The sequence below is a fragment of the Empidonax traillii genome, unplaced genomic scaffold (genome assembly GCF_003031625.1).
Source record: "Empidonax traillii isolate 1590-97213 ecotype Southwest subspecies unplaced genomic scaffold, ASM303162v1 scaffold267:size678996, whole genome shotgun sequence".
NCBI classification, from domain to species: Eukaryota; Metazoa; Chordata; class Aves; order Passeriformes; family Tyrannidae; genus Empidonax; species Empidonax traillii.
In genome coordinates, this window is record NW_020955460.1 from 201,564 (window position 1) to 216,554 (window position 14,991).

At 53.6% G+C, this 14,991-nt stretch overlaps 2 protein-coding genes and 1 long non-coding RNA gene across 5 annotated transcripts in view; 1 reads left to right on the forward strand and 2 right to left on the reverse strand.

The window, feature by feature from the left end:
* RAB40C (RAB40C, member RAS oncogene family) overlaps nucleotides 1-14,456 on the reverse strand; it is a 36,887-nt gene extending 22,431 nt beyond the window's left edge. The window contains exon 1 of the mRNA XM_027889631.1: nucleotides 14,189-14,456. Coding sequence (XP_027745432.1) covers nucleotides 14,189-14,330 — 142 coding nt within the window. The 5' untranslated portion in view covers nucleotides 14,331-14,456. The remainder of the gene's footprint in view (nucleotides 1-14,188) is intronic.
* LOC114060265 overlaps nucleotides 1-14,991 on the forward strand; it is a 19,540-nt gene that overhangs the window by 2,267 nt on the left and 2,282 nt on the right. The window contains exon 2 of the long non-coding RNA XR_003571857.1: nucleotides 12,035-12,041. This is a non-coding gene — a long non-coding RNA (uncharacterized LOC114060265). The remainder of the gene's footprint in view (nucleotides 1-12,034; nucleotides 12,042-14,991) is intronic.
* The window catches only part of PIGQ (phosphatidylinositol glycan anchor biosynthesis class Q), a 58,504-nt gene continuing 43,548 nt past the window's right edge, over nucleotides 36-14,991 (reverse strand). For all 3 annotated transcript variants that reach the window (XM_027889628.1, XM_027889629.1, XM_027889627.1), the window contains 2 exons: nucleotides 13,283-13,291; nucleotides 36-46 (listed from right to left, as the gene is read on the reverse strand). The gene's annotated coding sequence lies outside the window, so the exon portion shown is untranslated. The remainder of the gene's footprint in view (nucleotides 47-13,282; nucleotides 13,292-14,991) is intronic.

The following is a 14,991-nucleotide window of genomic DNA, read 5'->3' on the forward strand; positions in this document are numbered from 1 at the left end:
GGGTTTCACGCTCCTGGGCGAGGCTCCAGGGAATTCCAAACCCTTCCTTCTACTGCCAACTGGTCTAAGGAAAACCTAAGGAAGCAAAGTCATTTTCCCGTGGGAATACACAGGATGTGTTATAGGAAACTCTGACCTCTTCCAAACTACTCATGCAGTGCACAACACTTGATATCACCTGGAAGCCCCACACCCAACCTGAGCTTAGTTCAAGCTTTCACCCAAAAGATGACACCTGATGTGAGCAGGTGATGTAAAACTCCTCCAAGAGAGATGACAATTTTCTGTCAGTGCCTTTTCCCCTCGGGAATTCCTGGCTTGGAGACAGGGGTACCTCCACCCTGCCAAGCCCCTGATCTGCACCTGCATGAGCACGGGAAGCACAAGGCAAGAGGCAGCAGGAAAGCAGGTACCTGGACCTGGTAGTCCCACTGGAAAAGGCAGAAAGACAAGGGAGATGTGCATTTCACACTCTCCCTTTAAACAGATTGATGTCTCAGGAAAATTGCTTTACGTAGCTCAAGTGAACAAGGCTCTGTAAATATTTACTGCTGAAACACAGCAGCCTCTGGGCTCTGTGTGGGTCTTTGCTTCAGAGAAAAGGAGACAGGTTTGCTGTTACAGACTCCCAGGGTGCCCTAACGCTTGGGTGGGGGACCAGAAGGGCCACCTCCCCTTAAAAAGGCAGATCTGAGCAAAACCTGAAAGCAGCACGTGCCTTTCTGCTGCTTTAGCTTTCCAAGGGATCCTCGCTCAGTGCTGGGGCGAGAACGATCCCAGCTCTCGGGGTGATGCCAGAGCCAACACTGCATTTTAGGTTATTGGTCCAAATGAAGTGTCCTCTCTAACCATCAACCCCCTACAGCTCCATCACACCTACACAAACCTCACAAAGGTGCAACCAGGACTCACCCCATAACAGAGGGATGAAGGAACCCATCCCACTTTAAACCAGACATCAGCAGGTTTTCCTGAGACCTCCCTCAAAGGCTGGGCAGCAACACCCCCAGTCTGCATCCACAGTGTCTCTAAGAAGAACATAATTTATTCACAAATCTAGGGCAAAAGACACTCCAGGTGATGCTCAAAAATCTCTTTCCAAAGGAAAAACATTGAAAAATAATAAAAATAAATCAGTGTGCTCAAGTGAGACATTTTGCAGACACAGTTTGAAGACACTTGCTTTTCTTCTCAGAGACACCCAAAATCATTTCCACTTTGACACTTCAAGTCATTTCCAGTTTGCATGAGTCAGACTGGTGCTTTTGCCACCTCATTTCTTACATGACTGTCTTCTGCTTGTGGGAGCTTGGAATCCACCACCTCACTCTGTTAGTCCACCCACAACAAAAACCAGTGCACATTACCTGAACTTCATTAAAAACATAATCAGTTCCCCCAGCTTACAGACATGTGCTGTATGATGTCACCTCAGCCTTTTTCCTCTATTTTTTAAATTAAATTGGGTTTCATTCATTTATAGTTCAAGAAAAGATAACCAACCCACTTGCAAAGTGATATATAAGGTCAACAGGCAAGACTGGAGGTGTGCAGTGACGAAGAGCCAAGGCCAATCCTTCATATAAACGTGATAAACTGAGTGGACTCTGTCACAGCCCTACAGAAATGCTCTGCTCCACTGGGAGATCTCAGCACTGGCTCACTGTGTTTCCAATCCAAACCCCCCCCCACTGCAGAAGGGGATGAATGTGAGGAATGTGTGAGGGGAGAGAGTTTGGATCAGCCCTGCCTGGAGCAAAGGCAAACCCACCCGTGGGACTGGTGTTGCTCAAGGACTGGGTGCACTCGGTGGGCGATGCAGAGCGATGGGGAAGCACCTTGTGGAGATGGGATTTTTGGGTGAGAACAGTCTGTGCTGAATTGCAAGATACTGGCTGCTGAATGACACTGCCACTGTGTGCCAGAACTGCCACGGGCAGTGAGGATGAACTGCTCCAGATGCACCAGTCCTGAGCTCCTGAGGAACCAGCTGACAGCACACCAGCCCTCCTGCCCCTGGGTGACATCCAGGACGGAGAGAACCCACAGCCATGGACTAAATGAACTCATAAGGGGTGGAGAACGCCATGGTTCTGCCCAGGAGTGTGTCAATTTTTGCAGTAGCCAGGAGGGGCACGGCCAGGACACTGAGGTTGTTCTGCACCACCTCACCTCATGGCTGGGGGCAGGGACTCTCTTGCTCACAAGCCACCAGGAACACTCCCGGTGCCACCACAGTGCCTCACCCAGCAAGCCTGGAGATGGACTTTGATTTGTGACTAACATTTATACCAATGTCTGTCTGAAAACGTTGGATTTTCCCAGAAACACACCCCCCTTCTTCTGTTTGCCTACAGGTCATCAGGGCAGAAGGCCTCAGGCTTCTTAAAAAGGTCTTCCTAAAGGTTTGTGGGTTTAGTGCCACACTGACCACTGGCTGCTGGGAAGAGGGGAGAGCACAGGGCTGGAATGAAAACACAGAGAACACACATCAAATGTTTAACTTGCTGAGATTTCCCAGTGAACTGGAGTAACCAGCTGTGAAGGGCTGGTCGTGCTGCTTGGCATTGGAGAGGAGAAACGGACGGAGGGCTGTGAGAGCAAAGAACTGAGAAATTAAAGACACGCCATGATTATAAAACAGTCAAACAGTGTCAAGAGCATCCAGCCAACTTGGCCTTGAATTTGGAACCTGTGTTGTGACAATCCTTCCTCACTACACAGGGAAGCCGCAATCCCCCAGTGTGCAGCTGTTCTTGAATGAGTGTTTTCACTGACACAGAGGTAGATAAGCACCAAGAAACAGTCAACAGGCTGTAAATCCTTTTTTATTTTGCTTTTGCAAACCAAAAACATTAAGAATGAATCTCTGGTGAAGCTTCTCAGCAGCAAGGACTCCTGGAGCTGGGGCTAAACAGAGATGGGTAAATTTGGTTTAAAACCTTTATCACCAGGTCAGACAACATTGTGGATGCCAAGAACACCACAACAGCTATGAATTTTTGTGAGAACATAAACTGTGCAGAGAGCCCTTTCCCCTCCCTGGCAGTCCCTTACTGGCCAGGTTCTCCAGGGTGTCCCTTCCTCTGACACCCTCTCGCAGGGCTGGCAGAGCCTGGCTGGCTGTCACTCAAGCTCCCCCACCTCCCAGTTCCCCAGCACACCTCTGGGCACATGGTTTTTGTCACACAAGCCAGCTGCCACCTTTTACTGGTGTGTCCACAAGACACGAGTTGCTGAAAAGTCCCTCCCTCTCCCACCGAAGGGCCTGTGCCAACCTGCCAGCTGGATTAAAAGAGTTAAAACCAAACAAGTAATCTGTGCAAAACCCATCCCCACCAACCAGCCAAGAGAACAGAGGGAAGAGAAGTGCTGAGAGATCACAAAGCTGAGGCCAAAAGCAAAAAGCTCCAGGTCTGCCTTGGGCCATGACAGAAGGCCAGCTCCAGAATAAGAGCATCATTCCTACCTCCAGGCCTCAGCATGCAAAAACCTCACCCCAAAACCAAGGCAAACCCCCACAGGCCACCCCCACAACCAAACCACACTCACTCGTGGGGCTCACAGCAAGAATGTGGACAGCAGGGACACTGGCAGAGCAGCTCACAGCAGGAATTTGGACAGCAGGGACACTGGCAGAACAGCTCACAGCAGCCCTGAACCAAGACCCTCCCTGGGAGGTTATTTCAGGGTGAAATCCCCCCACTCCCAGCGTGTTGCCCACAGGCAGCACTCCCAGCAGCAGCCTCTGCAGAGCCCAGTTTTGGGGGGGTGTACTGGGAACACGACCCAAGGTGAGGCCCAGAGGGACAGAGCAGCTCCACAGCACATCCCTGTGACATCCACACTCCTGGCTTCTCCACAGGCTCTGCCCCAAACCGAGGTAGGCACTGCCCTCCTGGGACTCATTCTCTGGCAGAATTGTGTTCCATCAGACAACAACAAAGCCTACACTCCCATCATCACGTTCACACGCTCCCTCTCACTGCACCCCACATCCTGCACCATTTAACAGCTGCTTATGGTGGGGATGGCCATGAAATGCCAACCTACAGTGACTGGGCCCAGTGGCCAAGCTGCTTCAGGAGCAGAGTATGAAGCCAGGATGTGTTATAGGGTAGTTCAGAATGTCTAATTTTGTTTTTTGTTTTGTTTTGTTTTTTTTTTCAAACCTTCACCAGCCTTTGAATAAAAGGGCAGAATTCACCTAACAGACTTGTTTGATTGTGGGTAAAAGCTGATAGGGAAAGGCTTATTTGCTTCATTTCCAGTCAAACAAGGCAGATGGGCCTGGAAATCACAGGTAGCCAGGAGCTGTTGAGAGCACATCCAGAGCAAACAGGTTTAACCAAATGTGCTAATCCAACACCAAACCCATTCCCAGGCAGGGGCACAGGTAAGGTGTGCACCCAGAGATACAGGTCTGAGATCCTCTGATTCTGTGAGTAATTTAAAAACAGGCAGCAGCATCTGTATGTAGAAGACACACCACCTCTTCCTACTGTGCACTTAGAGGAGTAGTTCCTTTCTCTGTCATCTGTAAGTGATACCAAACCGTTCAGAAGAAACGTGGTATGAGGGCATCAACACTAACAGATGAAAAAAGTGAATCCGAGCTGTTCAAATAACAACTGATGAAGTCACACGACCTTAAAAAGTGCGTACAGCAGCACATTAACAGCAGCAATTCAACCAGTCAGCTCAGAGCTGGGAGCCATGGGAAAAATCCCTCCCCAACAACACATGAGCTCATCAGTTCGAGTCATGCATTCAATTACCTACTCTGCAGATAGAGAAACAACAAATTATCCTCACCAACAACAGGGATCAGCCAAACAGAGGGTGGATTCATCCCAGATCTGTGCCTTTACCTCCCAGTATCACCCCTTGGCTTCGAGCAGGGTGAAAAGTCCGGGTAAAAGTTCCCCAGCAGCACCACTGCAGAGTAACCCCTGCTCCTCCCTGCAGGGCTGAAGGTCAGCAAGCACCTGATCTCCCACCTCTGTGCTCCTGTTCTGCCTCGTAGCTGAGCCCTGGGAAAAGGACTGAGGGGTCCGAGTTGTTCTGGGGCGCGTGGGACACCAGCACTGCTGGAGATGGGAGCCCCTGGCCCCAGCAGCACACACACAACCCACCCTCGCTGCTCAGCCCGGGGGGAGGCCACCAGGAGCTCCCGTTAACTCTGGTGTGCAGCAGGTGAGAGTGGCTGGCTCAGAGCAGAGTAGCCCAGCCCCACGGCCCAGCAGGGAGCTCTGCCAGCTCCTGGGAGCTGCCAGGGCTCTTGGCAGCGCTGGGTGATACATCCACCACCCTGCCAGGCACCGAGACACGCGCAGAAACAGGGAGAACAGACGCCTCGCAATTAGCTCCAGTTACCCAAATTGGGAGGTTTTCTTCGGAAAAACATACTCCATCTTCCATTCATGCCTGCCTCATTTCCACTGAGAGGGATTTCCATTCAGCCTGGAAGTTCTGCTCACATCAGTTTGTTCCCAGGCATCTTCATCTCCAGCTGAGGGCTCGGGCGGGAGGAGGGGGGGGGGGCAGGATCTCAGGCAAATAATTGCTTGTTTGGTTTTGTAACCAGCCCAAAGCAAAACACTTATTTGGAGACTTCTCCGACGCCCAGATCTGCAGAAGAGCTCGCTTGTCCACTGCCTGCTCCCCAGCCCAGCAGCGACGTGGCCCTCACACAGAGGAGCTCTGTTCTGGGCTCAGTTAAGGGTGACAAGTGCATCTGAAAACAGCACTCAAAGCCAGGAGCAAATCTGTTCCTAAAGCTCCAACAATTTCACTGGACACGCGGGAAGCTCCAGAAACAGTTCCAAGTCAGTCCAGAACTGGGGATGTGAAGTGGATTTGTGCTTTAGAAGAAAATCAAGAATGATTTTATGCAGAGAAGCGGCGACAAACAAAAGAGTTTCTTCATGCTTTGCAGTTCAGATCTCCATAAAAACTATACAGCTGCATGCAGAAACAAAGGCAGCCTGTGAGGGAAATCAGAGGGCACCAAAACAGTCTGCATTGTTGCTGGATGACCATACAAACACCAAGATATGCTTGGAGACAAAAAAACCCCCACTAATCAACACTCAGAAATACCCAAGGATTGGTATGAAATACCTTCAATATCCTGGCCCTCCAGGATGTTTCTGGACACTGTGCAGGGAAATGTTGCTCTACAGCATCAAGCCTGCTGAGCACAGGCACTTCCACAAAAACCTCCCTCTCCGCAGTGAGACACCACTCCCCACGCATTTCCCTGGCTCCTGAGTCTGGCCTTGCTGCACTGACCACCAGCCCTGCACTGGGAATTGACTCCTCCAAGCTGGAAGCACCGGGATGGGATGGGATGGGATGGCTGCAAACGCTGCTTTAACATTTCCAGTGACAACAAATCTCCAGACTTATTGAGCGTGGCTGGTGTGCTCAGTGCTCCCTCCTTGTCCCTACAGGATGGACTGGCCCTGCTGGCACAGCACCCCTCACACACCTGGACAAACTGTGCTGCCTCACAGAGCTCTCATCTGCTTGAAACTGTGTTTTCAAAGCCCAAATTGGAGCCTCCCAGGTCCCCTCCTGACCCACAGGACAGAGATCTCACTCCAGCTACCCTGGCAGCCTCTCTGGAGCTCAGCAAAGGAAAAAGCCAGCACTTGGCATTTTGAAAACAGAGAAAAGTATTAAATTTCAGCCCTGTAATACAGCTCACACCTGCAAGAGCACAAGCATGTCTCAACCTACTGAGCCACTCCACTGCAAACATGTTTGCTGGCATGGTGAGCAGCACAGGGAGGGCTCTCAGCTAAGATCAACCCCTGCACAGTTTCACGTGCTTGTGTTTCATGTCCTGCACAGTTTCCTGGGTGGATTTTACCATCGAGTAACTCGGGTAGTTTGACAATGTCAGAAAAATAACAACTCTTGGGACAAGAGAGGATTGAAGTGAACAATGGGCAAAACAGTGGGGTTTTTTTTGTTGGGTTTTCTTTGCTTGTTCATTGTTTGGTTGGTTGGTTTTTTTTTTTCATCTAGTTTGGTCTCCAGTCCAGTCAGCCTCCAGAACTAGGGAGAAAAGAGGCTCCAGCCTGGTACTGTTACAGCTGGTACTGAAGGAAACAGGACAGGGTAATTCCTGTGAACAGGACTGGGGGTGAGCAGGAGCAATCAGCTGCACAGAGAGGGAAGTGCCACGAGAAATCCCCTGTGCCAGGGAACTCAGAAGATGGGCTGGAAACAAGTTGACTAAAAAAGAAATTTTTTTTAAAAACTGCATTTTCTTTAAAATGAGATTATCCCAGCGATGCACAGAACCTTCTATTAAACTGCCAGTTAAGCACAGCCTTTCAGTGTCCTCTTTTTGCATCTCTCCTCCTTAACCACAGATGGTTTAAACAGCAAATATTTTGTTTGACTTGCACGAGGATTTTTGTCCAAATTCAATGGCTGATGCTGCACAGCACACACAGGACATCAAGCACTTCAGGGGTTGTATTTCTAGAAGAACAGGTGTCAAAGTTTTAAAACTGTCTAATATGGTGTAGAATGGGGTGGTGGAAATGAGACAAAGATGAGGCAGAAAAGAGGAAGAAAATCTAAAAAGCTGTGGCTACATAGAAATGCTCTCAGCAAAGAGAACCTCTATAGGAACAAACAACAATCTCTGAGCTGATGTTGCAACCTTGCTATTACTACAGCTTTTGCAGAAGCAAACAGACCTCTTTGAGCCATCACCCTCTGTGCCCCAGGGGATTCTCCTGCAGGTGAGTCCCATCTCACAGCAGAGCCTTTGGCAAAACAGAGCCGAGGGTTTTCACACTGGAGCTTCCCTCCTCCTCCTGTGCCTGCAATCCCACAGGAACATGGATGACAGAACGCTCCTGGAGTGCTCTGAGCTGAGCTGGGGCTGCCAGGGACAGCGAGGGGTAAAGGGAAAGAAAAATGAGATTTTAAACTGCGACGTTCCAAAAGCTCAGCTCCAAAGCTCAGCTCAGAGCAGAGCTGTTCTCAAGTGCAATGGAAAGATGCTCTGCTGTTCCAGGAGAGGGAGGAAAACACGCCAGGGAACAGCTGGAAACAAAAGCTGAAGGAGGAGGAGACATTTTCCATGGGCTTTCCTATGAGGCTTCTACACCAAACCAACCAACCAAACCCCCACAGCAGGACAGGGGGCCAGTGCCATGGTGGGACCTGCAGAGAGCGAAACCTGCTTGCTTTTTACAAACAAAATCACAGAGGAACTTTTAATCCCAGTTATTAAAAGAAGGTTCCACCCATTTCAGCTTTGTACTGCCGGGCTCACATCACCTTTGTGCGCTCAGGGCTCAGGAACACGGCCACAGCCACAAAAGCACAGCTTTTGTAGAGGGATTAGGGGTGGTGAGAACTGCCCAGTGCAATCCAGAACTTTGCAGAGTTAAGTCCCCAGCTTTGTAAAACCCCAACAAAAACACAACTCTCCTCAAAAGTTCTGCACACACAACAGCCTGTGCTGCCGTGCCTCCCTAATCCTGACTTGAGAGAGACACAAAACCTGCCAGGCACTCAGTTTGGGGGTTGGGTGTGGGTTTGATGGGGAGTTTGCTGGCTTTGGTTTGGGGTTTGTTTAAGTTTAAGCTGCAGCTGGCTGTGCCACATCAAGCAGAGCTGGAGGCTCAGCACAGTGCGTTTGGAATTATTTTGCACACAAAGGTTCTGGAGTAAACAACGGAGAAATAAGAGATGCTGGAGCTGTTTCTCAGTTTGCCTGCTCTGATGAGATCAGCTTTGCATCCCCGATGACAGGGAAGCGAACTTCCCTGAAGGACACTGATGCAAGAGCTGGCAGAGACCAGGAATTGCTGCAACAACCACTCTCCACTCGGCAAGTCATCCAAAGAGGTTTCCAGCAGCACGACCAGCACAGTCCAGCTGCAGCATTCCCACTGCCACTGCGGGAACGTGACGGCAGGGCTGCACTTGGAACACTCCGCCTCGCTCCTCCTCGCGTCAGAGCGCTTCAACCTCAAACTCCAGCATTATTCCAAACATTATTCCAGAGAATACAGTCAGGCCAGAACACAAACAGCAGTTTCCACTGGTGTACAGCTGCTGAAGCTGGGGCAGCCCAGCCAGCTTCTGTCCACCAGCAACAGGGACAAGAGTGGACAGCATGACACACTTGGTGGGACAAAGCCAGCTGAGGAAGAGGAGGAGAGCGAGGTGCAAAGCAGCAGCAGGATCAGTGCTTCCTTCCCTGCTGATGCCAAGCCCTGGCACAGTGCAGCAGCACCAGGAGGAGCACTCAGCTGCCATCTGAAGCCTGGGCTCAACACCTGCAGTCTATGCCCAGAAGGTGCCACCACATCAGTGCTGGCGCAGCTTGAGGCTCCACTGCCCACAGGGACACCCAAAAAGTCCTGTGTGCTCAGGAAGGTGCAGTCAGGCCCAAGTTCAAGTTTAGGGCAGAGCTGCTCAGTCACATGGTTTGTTAAAGTTTGGGGAAAGCCAACCAGAGTGGCAGGACCTGCAACCACACACGGTAGCAAACAGAGGTTGTAGATGAGAAGCAAGAGACCATCTCACTGTTCAGCCTTGGAAACTTGACAGGCAACGGGCAGATGCATTGGGAAACATCCCCTTGCAAGCCCTCCCTCCATGGCAGTGAGGAGGATGAGACAAGGTCCTCTTCCCTCCACCCCTGCATACACTGTTGTGGGACAGGTGATCTCCTGGTTGGCACAGAACTAACTTGGAGACTGTGGCAAAGCAGAGTTTTGGGGGAGTTTTTGGATGTACGCTGGTGCTTGAGTGGTCACAGGATACGCTGAGGGTGAATTGCTGTAAGGACTTGAAAGGGACAGCTTAGGGACTTCCAGATTTAGACACCTGCACAAAAACAACCAGAGGGAAAAGACATCCAGAGATGTGGGTCACTCCAATAAACAACCTGGTGATTAACAGCAGCCCCCAGGCAAACTGTGCTGGCTGGAGGGGATCAACTACCTCTGAGGGCTGGGCAGTGCCTTCAGCTGCCCGTCCCATCCCTCCCAGCCAAACTGCACTCCCCCAGCCCTTGCTGCTGGCATGGAACCCCAGCCATGGTGGGCTCACAGCCCCTGCCCAGGAGCTGAATTTCTGCACTTCTGCAGTGGGGGGGAAATCCAGTTTTAATCTGAACCATAAAACCTGTCAGTAGCTACTGCACTGAGCACTTCAGTTCCCTTTTCCCTAACATTTCTTTCAGTCTTGGATAACAGTGGGGTATCAGCACCTAAGGATGGTGCTCAAATAAAGGCACTAAGCCCCAGCCAAAGGACAGGTTGAAAGATGGCACTGGGGCTCAGTGCATTAGGGTTGGTCTCAGCACCAACCCTGCACAGGGCAGGGCTCTCATTTCAGCTTTCACGTGCTCTTTGCAAGGAGATCAGAGTGAGGACACTGGCTGCATCCTCATCACTTTCTCAATACAAGCTGAGGACAGGGAAAAATAAAAATAAGAATCCACCCCCCCCTTCCAGTCCAAGCCATCTGCTCCCAAACACGCTCTACGCTCTGCCTAACACACGTTCTTCCTTTCCTGTGGGAACAGCAGCAGGTGAGGGGGAAGGCAGCCACAGAACAAGCCCTCCCTCACGTGAGGAGGGAGCACATCCCCTCACATCTGCGTGCTGAGCCCAGCCCAGCCCGTTCCGGGCCCTGTCTCACTGGCAGCGATGGCACTCGAGGCTGCTCCGAGTCCTGCCCTGACTCAGCCCGGGCTGCTCCAGCAAGCCAACAAACCAGCTGGGCAAGGTCATTTCAGCACAGGGACAGCCAGGTATTCCAGACTGATGTGTGACAAGGGTGGTGGCAAAGCCACGGGTGCTCCAGGTGAGCAGGACTGCTGTCCTGTGCAGGACACCTCAGCTTTCACCTGCAGCTCCACCACACCTCGAGTCCAAAACCACTCTGTGACCACAGACACCCCTGTCCTGCTTCAGCACTTGGGGAAGGATGAGGACAGACCCCAGGTGAGCCATGTAAGCACCCAAGTGAAAAGCGATCTCTGTAGTGGACTCGTAGCCATGAGTAAAGCAGAGTTTAGCTCTGACTCTGGTGTAACACCAGAGCTCACAGCACAGGGGCTGCAGTAGCCCCTCCCTGAACCTGGGAGAAGGAGCCAGTACTGAGAGCAGAGGGCATTCAGGGAAAAAGTAGGAGTTTTGGTTCCCAGGTGAGGTTCTCCAGCTGTCCAGAGCAGCTGTGAGGCTCCAAGAGAGGCATCCTTCCTCCACAACTAGAGATTTGGGGAGGGGTGAAGGCTGGGAAGGAGGACAACACTGGAAGCCCAGAAGAGCATTCTCCCTGCCAAAACACTGCTAGGAAGTCTTTTGTGGATGGCCAGGAAGTAGCAAAAGGTAAGCCCAACCCAGTTACAATATCCAGCCACGGGACACAAACAACACTCCCTGCTTTTCACAGGCAATGCTTGGCTGGTGCTCCTGGAGACTGACACCCTCCATAGCTACAACACAAACATAGGAAGGAACATACAGGTGACACCTGGACCTCACATTTCTCCTCCAAACGCCATTTTTGTGTCACTATAAATTCCTCACCCAGTGCCCTCTCAGCTCTGTGCAGCATCGGGGCATTGCTCCCTCCTCCTCCTCCTGCAGCAGGGAGTAACAACCACCTCTGCTCCCACGGAGCAGGATTATTTCCCCAGCAATTTAAAGGAAGGACATTGCTGAGGCCTTGCTGTGCACCACAGGAACTGCAGGGGCTAATTTAAGATGTGCCCAATTTAGAACAAGATGCCAAGCTCCAAGGCTGCACTGAGAAGTGACCCCTCTGCTCAGGGATCCTGGAAAAAGATGGACAGAAGCATTTTGTGATGCTTTAAGACAGACCCAGCTCCTACTGCCATCCAAAGCTCTCAGGTACCAGACACAAGCAGGCAGAGGCTGCTCACAGCTTGCAAAAGCCCATAGAAGAAGGGCTTTTCACCTCTCAGTTGTGTGCTGGTCCAACAGCCATGGAGAAGAGAGGAATCCCCCAATCCCTTTTCCAGAGGCCAGGTAAGAGCAGCAGAACTACAGAGCTTCATTTAGAGAGCTTCTCTTCTAAGGCTGTGCCTTCCCAGAGCTGGAAGGACAATGCATTTCACACTGCATCCCCCCAAAAACCGGCTGGTTACAACTGTTTCCACACAGCAGAGGCTCAACAGAGGCTCAACACAGGCAGCTCAACAAGACAGAGAGGGCCAACAGCTTCCTCCCCACCAAGGTCAGGGACCTGAGCTCCACACGAGGTGTCCCCACGACGAGAGCAGCCCAAAGCACCCTCCATTTCACACCAGCACCAGCAAATTGTGCTTTCTGGACCGACCAAACAAGTTGTAGATGATACAACACTCGTTTTAATTTGGGATGTGGGCTCTGGGAGGGGATGAGAAGGAGCACAACATGTTTATGAGCAGATTTACAAACAGAACCTCTACATAACATTAAAGGGCAGCATCAGGCACGTGTCAAAGAGGAGGCCAGGCACGAGCTGTTTCCAAAATCCCAGAGCCTTGGCTCAGGGATGGTCTCTGTCAGGGCAGAGGAGCAGCGTGCCCTGTCAGCACATCCAGACACACAGGGAGTTCCACTGCCAGGGCTTGTCAGCAGCATCAGCACATCAAATTCACCGGGATATCAAAGCCACTCGAGCTGATTATCCTAAAGGTGCGACGCTTCCCAGGAGCAACAGAGGCACAGACTATCAGAGCACATATTACTGTGAACCAACAGTATGTGACCTAATTCTCTAATTAGGAATGGGTTCAGTTGCCCACGGAGGGTGAAAATATTAGATCACTGAGATCTCTTTTTCCAGCAAAAAGATGTTGGTGTTTTGTTGTTATAAAATAGCAGGTTCCAAGACAAAGCTTTGATAGGCACAGCCACACTCCCTGTTCTTTGGGGGGTATGTATATACCAGACACCCCACCACACACTCCACTCACTCCTTATTCCTGCTTCAAACCCAGTTCCATCAGGAGACAATTCCAACTGTGACACTTCACACAGAACAACCACCCTGTTACACTCTGCTTGGCAAACCCCAACCCCACCGACCAGCTCCACAGCTCCCAGCTGAGGTACAAACTCTCTTCAGGGAAGCTCTTAAAGCTCCCAGCACCTCCTCGAAGGTAAACCACACCAGCCCAGGCAGACACCCGAGGAGATGAACAATCCCACAGCCCTATCCTTCCAGAGCTGCTGCTCCCATTTCACAGGCAGCCCGACTCCTGAGTCACCAGGAGTGAATTCACAGGAGCTGCCTGTGACTCTCCGTGGAGCAGGTGCGTGTTTGCATCAGCTCCTGGGGACCGGTGGTGGCTCAGAGGAGCGGCTCCGAATTCGGCCAAAGCGGAGCCTCGGGAGCTCCCGATTCCCTCGGATTCCTGCTGCCAGGAAAAACTCAGCACCACCTGCTCCTGACGCAGGGTCCGAGCCCTCGGGGAGGTCACCGGGCACGGAGTGGGGGGGGGAAGGATGACAGATTGAACCCCCCGGCAGGACGCGCACCCCGCCAGGCCGAGCTCCGCCGGGACTGCAGGAAACCGCGCCACTCCTTGGCTCTTAACGACGGTCTTGTGACACCGTAGTTAATGGTCCGGCAAGGGCTCCACCGGGAGCCTCGACGCTGGCAGGAGGCGGATCGGCCAACCCAGCCCTGCCGGCGCGGCCGCCGAAGCCGGAGCGGCCCCGGGCAGGGAATCGGCTCCGGTTCTTTTGTTACAGCTCCCGCTTCCCCCGGGAAGGGCTCGGTCCGTGCGGGCACCGGGAGGCGCGGGCAGCGCTGCCCGGGGAAGGGTCCGGCTGCGCATCCAGGGATTACATCACCCCCGGCCCCTCTGCCCGCGTCCCCCTCCACATCTGGGGCGTTTTAAGGAGCTGCCGAGGCCTCTCCGCTGCCCGCCACGCGCGTGAGGGAAAATAAAAACAAAGGGAAAAAGCAAAACAACCCCTCCCTGCCTGCCTGCCTGCCTGTCTGCCTGCCAGCCCGGCGGGGGGCACGGCCCCGGGGAGGGGGCACAGCCCGCGGGTTGGGGGGTGACAGCAGTGGGGGTGACAGCGATGGGAGGTGACAGCAACAGGGGGGGTGACAGCGACGGGGGGTGACAATGAGGACGGTGAAACCGGCAGGGGTCCCGCGGCCCCCCCAGCCCCCTTACCGTTGCTGTAGGCGTAGGGGGACTCGGAGGCGCCGTCCTGCAGGCTCTCCAGGATCTCGCCCTTGCCCACGTCGCTGTCGCCCACGAGCAGGAACTTGAGCAGGTAATCGTAGCTCTTCACGGGGCTGCCCTGGGTGCCCATCCTGCCTCTCAGGGCCGGCGCGGCCCGGCCCGCATCCTCCGCCCGCCGGCCTGGGCTGCGGCCTCTGCCCCGCGCCGCTCACCGCCGGCCGCGCATCTTCCGCCGGGGCCGCGCTGGGACCTGCGGCGGAGGAGGAGGAGGAGGAGGAGGAGGAGGAGGCGGAGGAAGGGCTCGGCCCGGCCCCGCAGCGCCCCCGCGGCTGACACGGCCCTGCTCCGCCCTCCCGCCCGCACAAAGCGCCGCCGCCCCGCCGGGCCCCGCGGCCCGAGCCCGCCCCGCCCCGCCGGGCCCAGCCCCGCACCGGGTCAGCCCCGCCGGCCCCACCGCCCACCTGAGCCGAGCCGGGCCGGGCCGGGCCGCCCCCGCCCCGCCCCCGCCCGCGCCCGCCGCGCCTATTGGATCACACACACGTCAGTCAGAAACTGCCCCGCCCCCGCTAGATATCGTCGCCCCCATAGGCTCAGCTACGCGTCAGTCACGGCCGGCCCCGCCCCGCCGTTCCCCGGAGCGCTCAGGAGGGGCGGGGCCAGCGGAGGGCGGGTGGTGACGGACTACAACTCCCGGCATGCACTGCGGGCAGCGGGGCGTGATGGGAAGGGCGGGGGGATCCAGGGATTGGGGGGATCCAGGGATTGGGGGATCCAGGGATTGGGGGATCCAG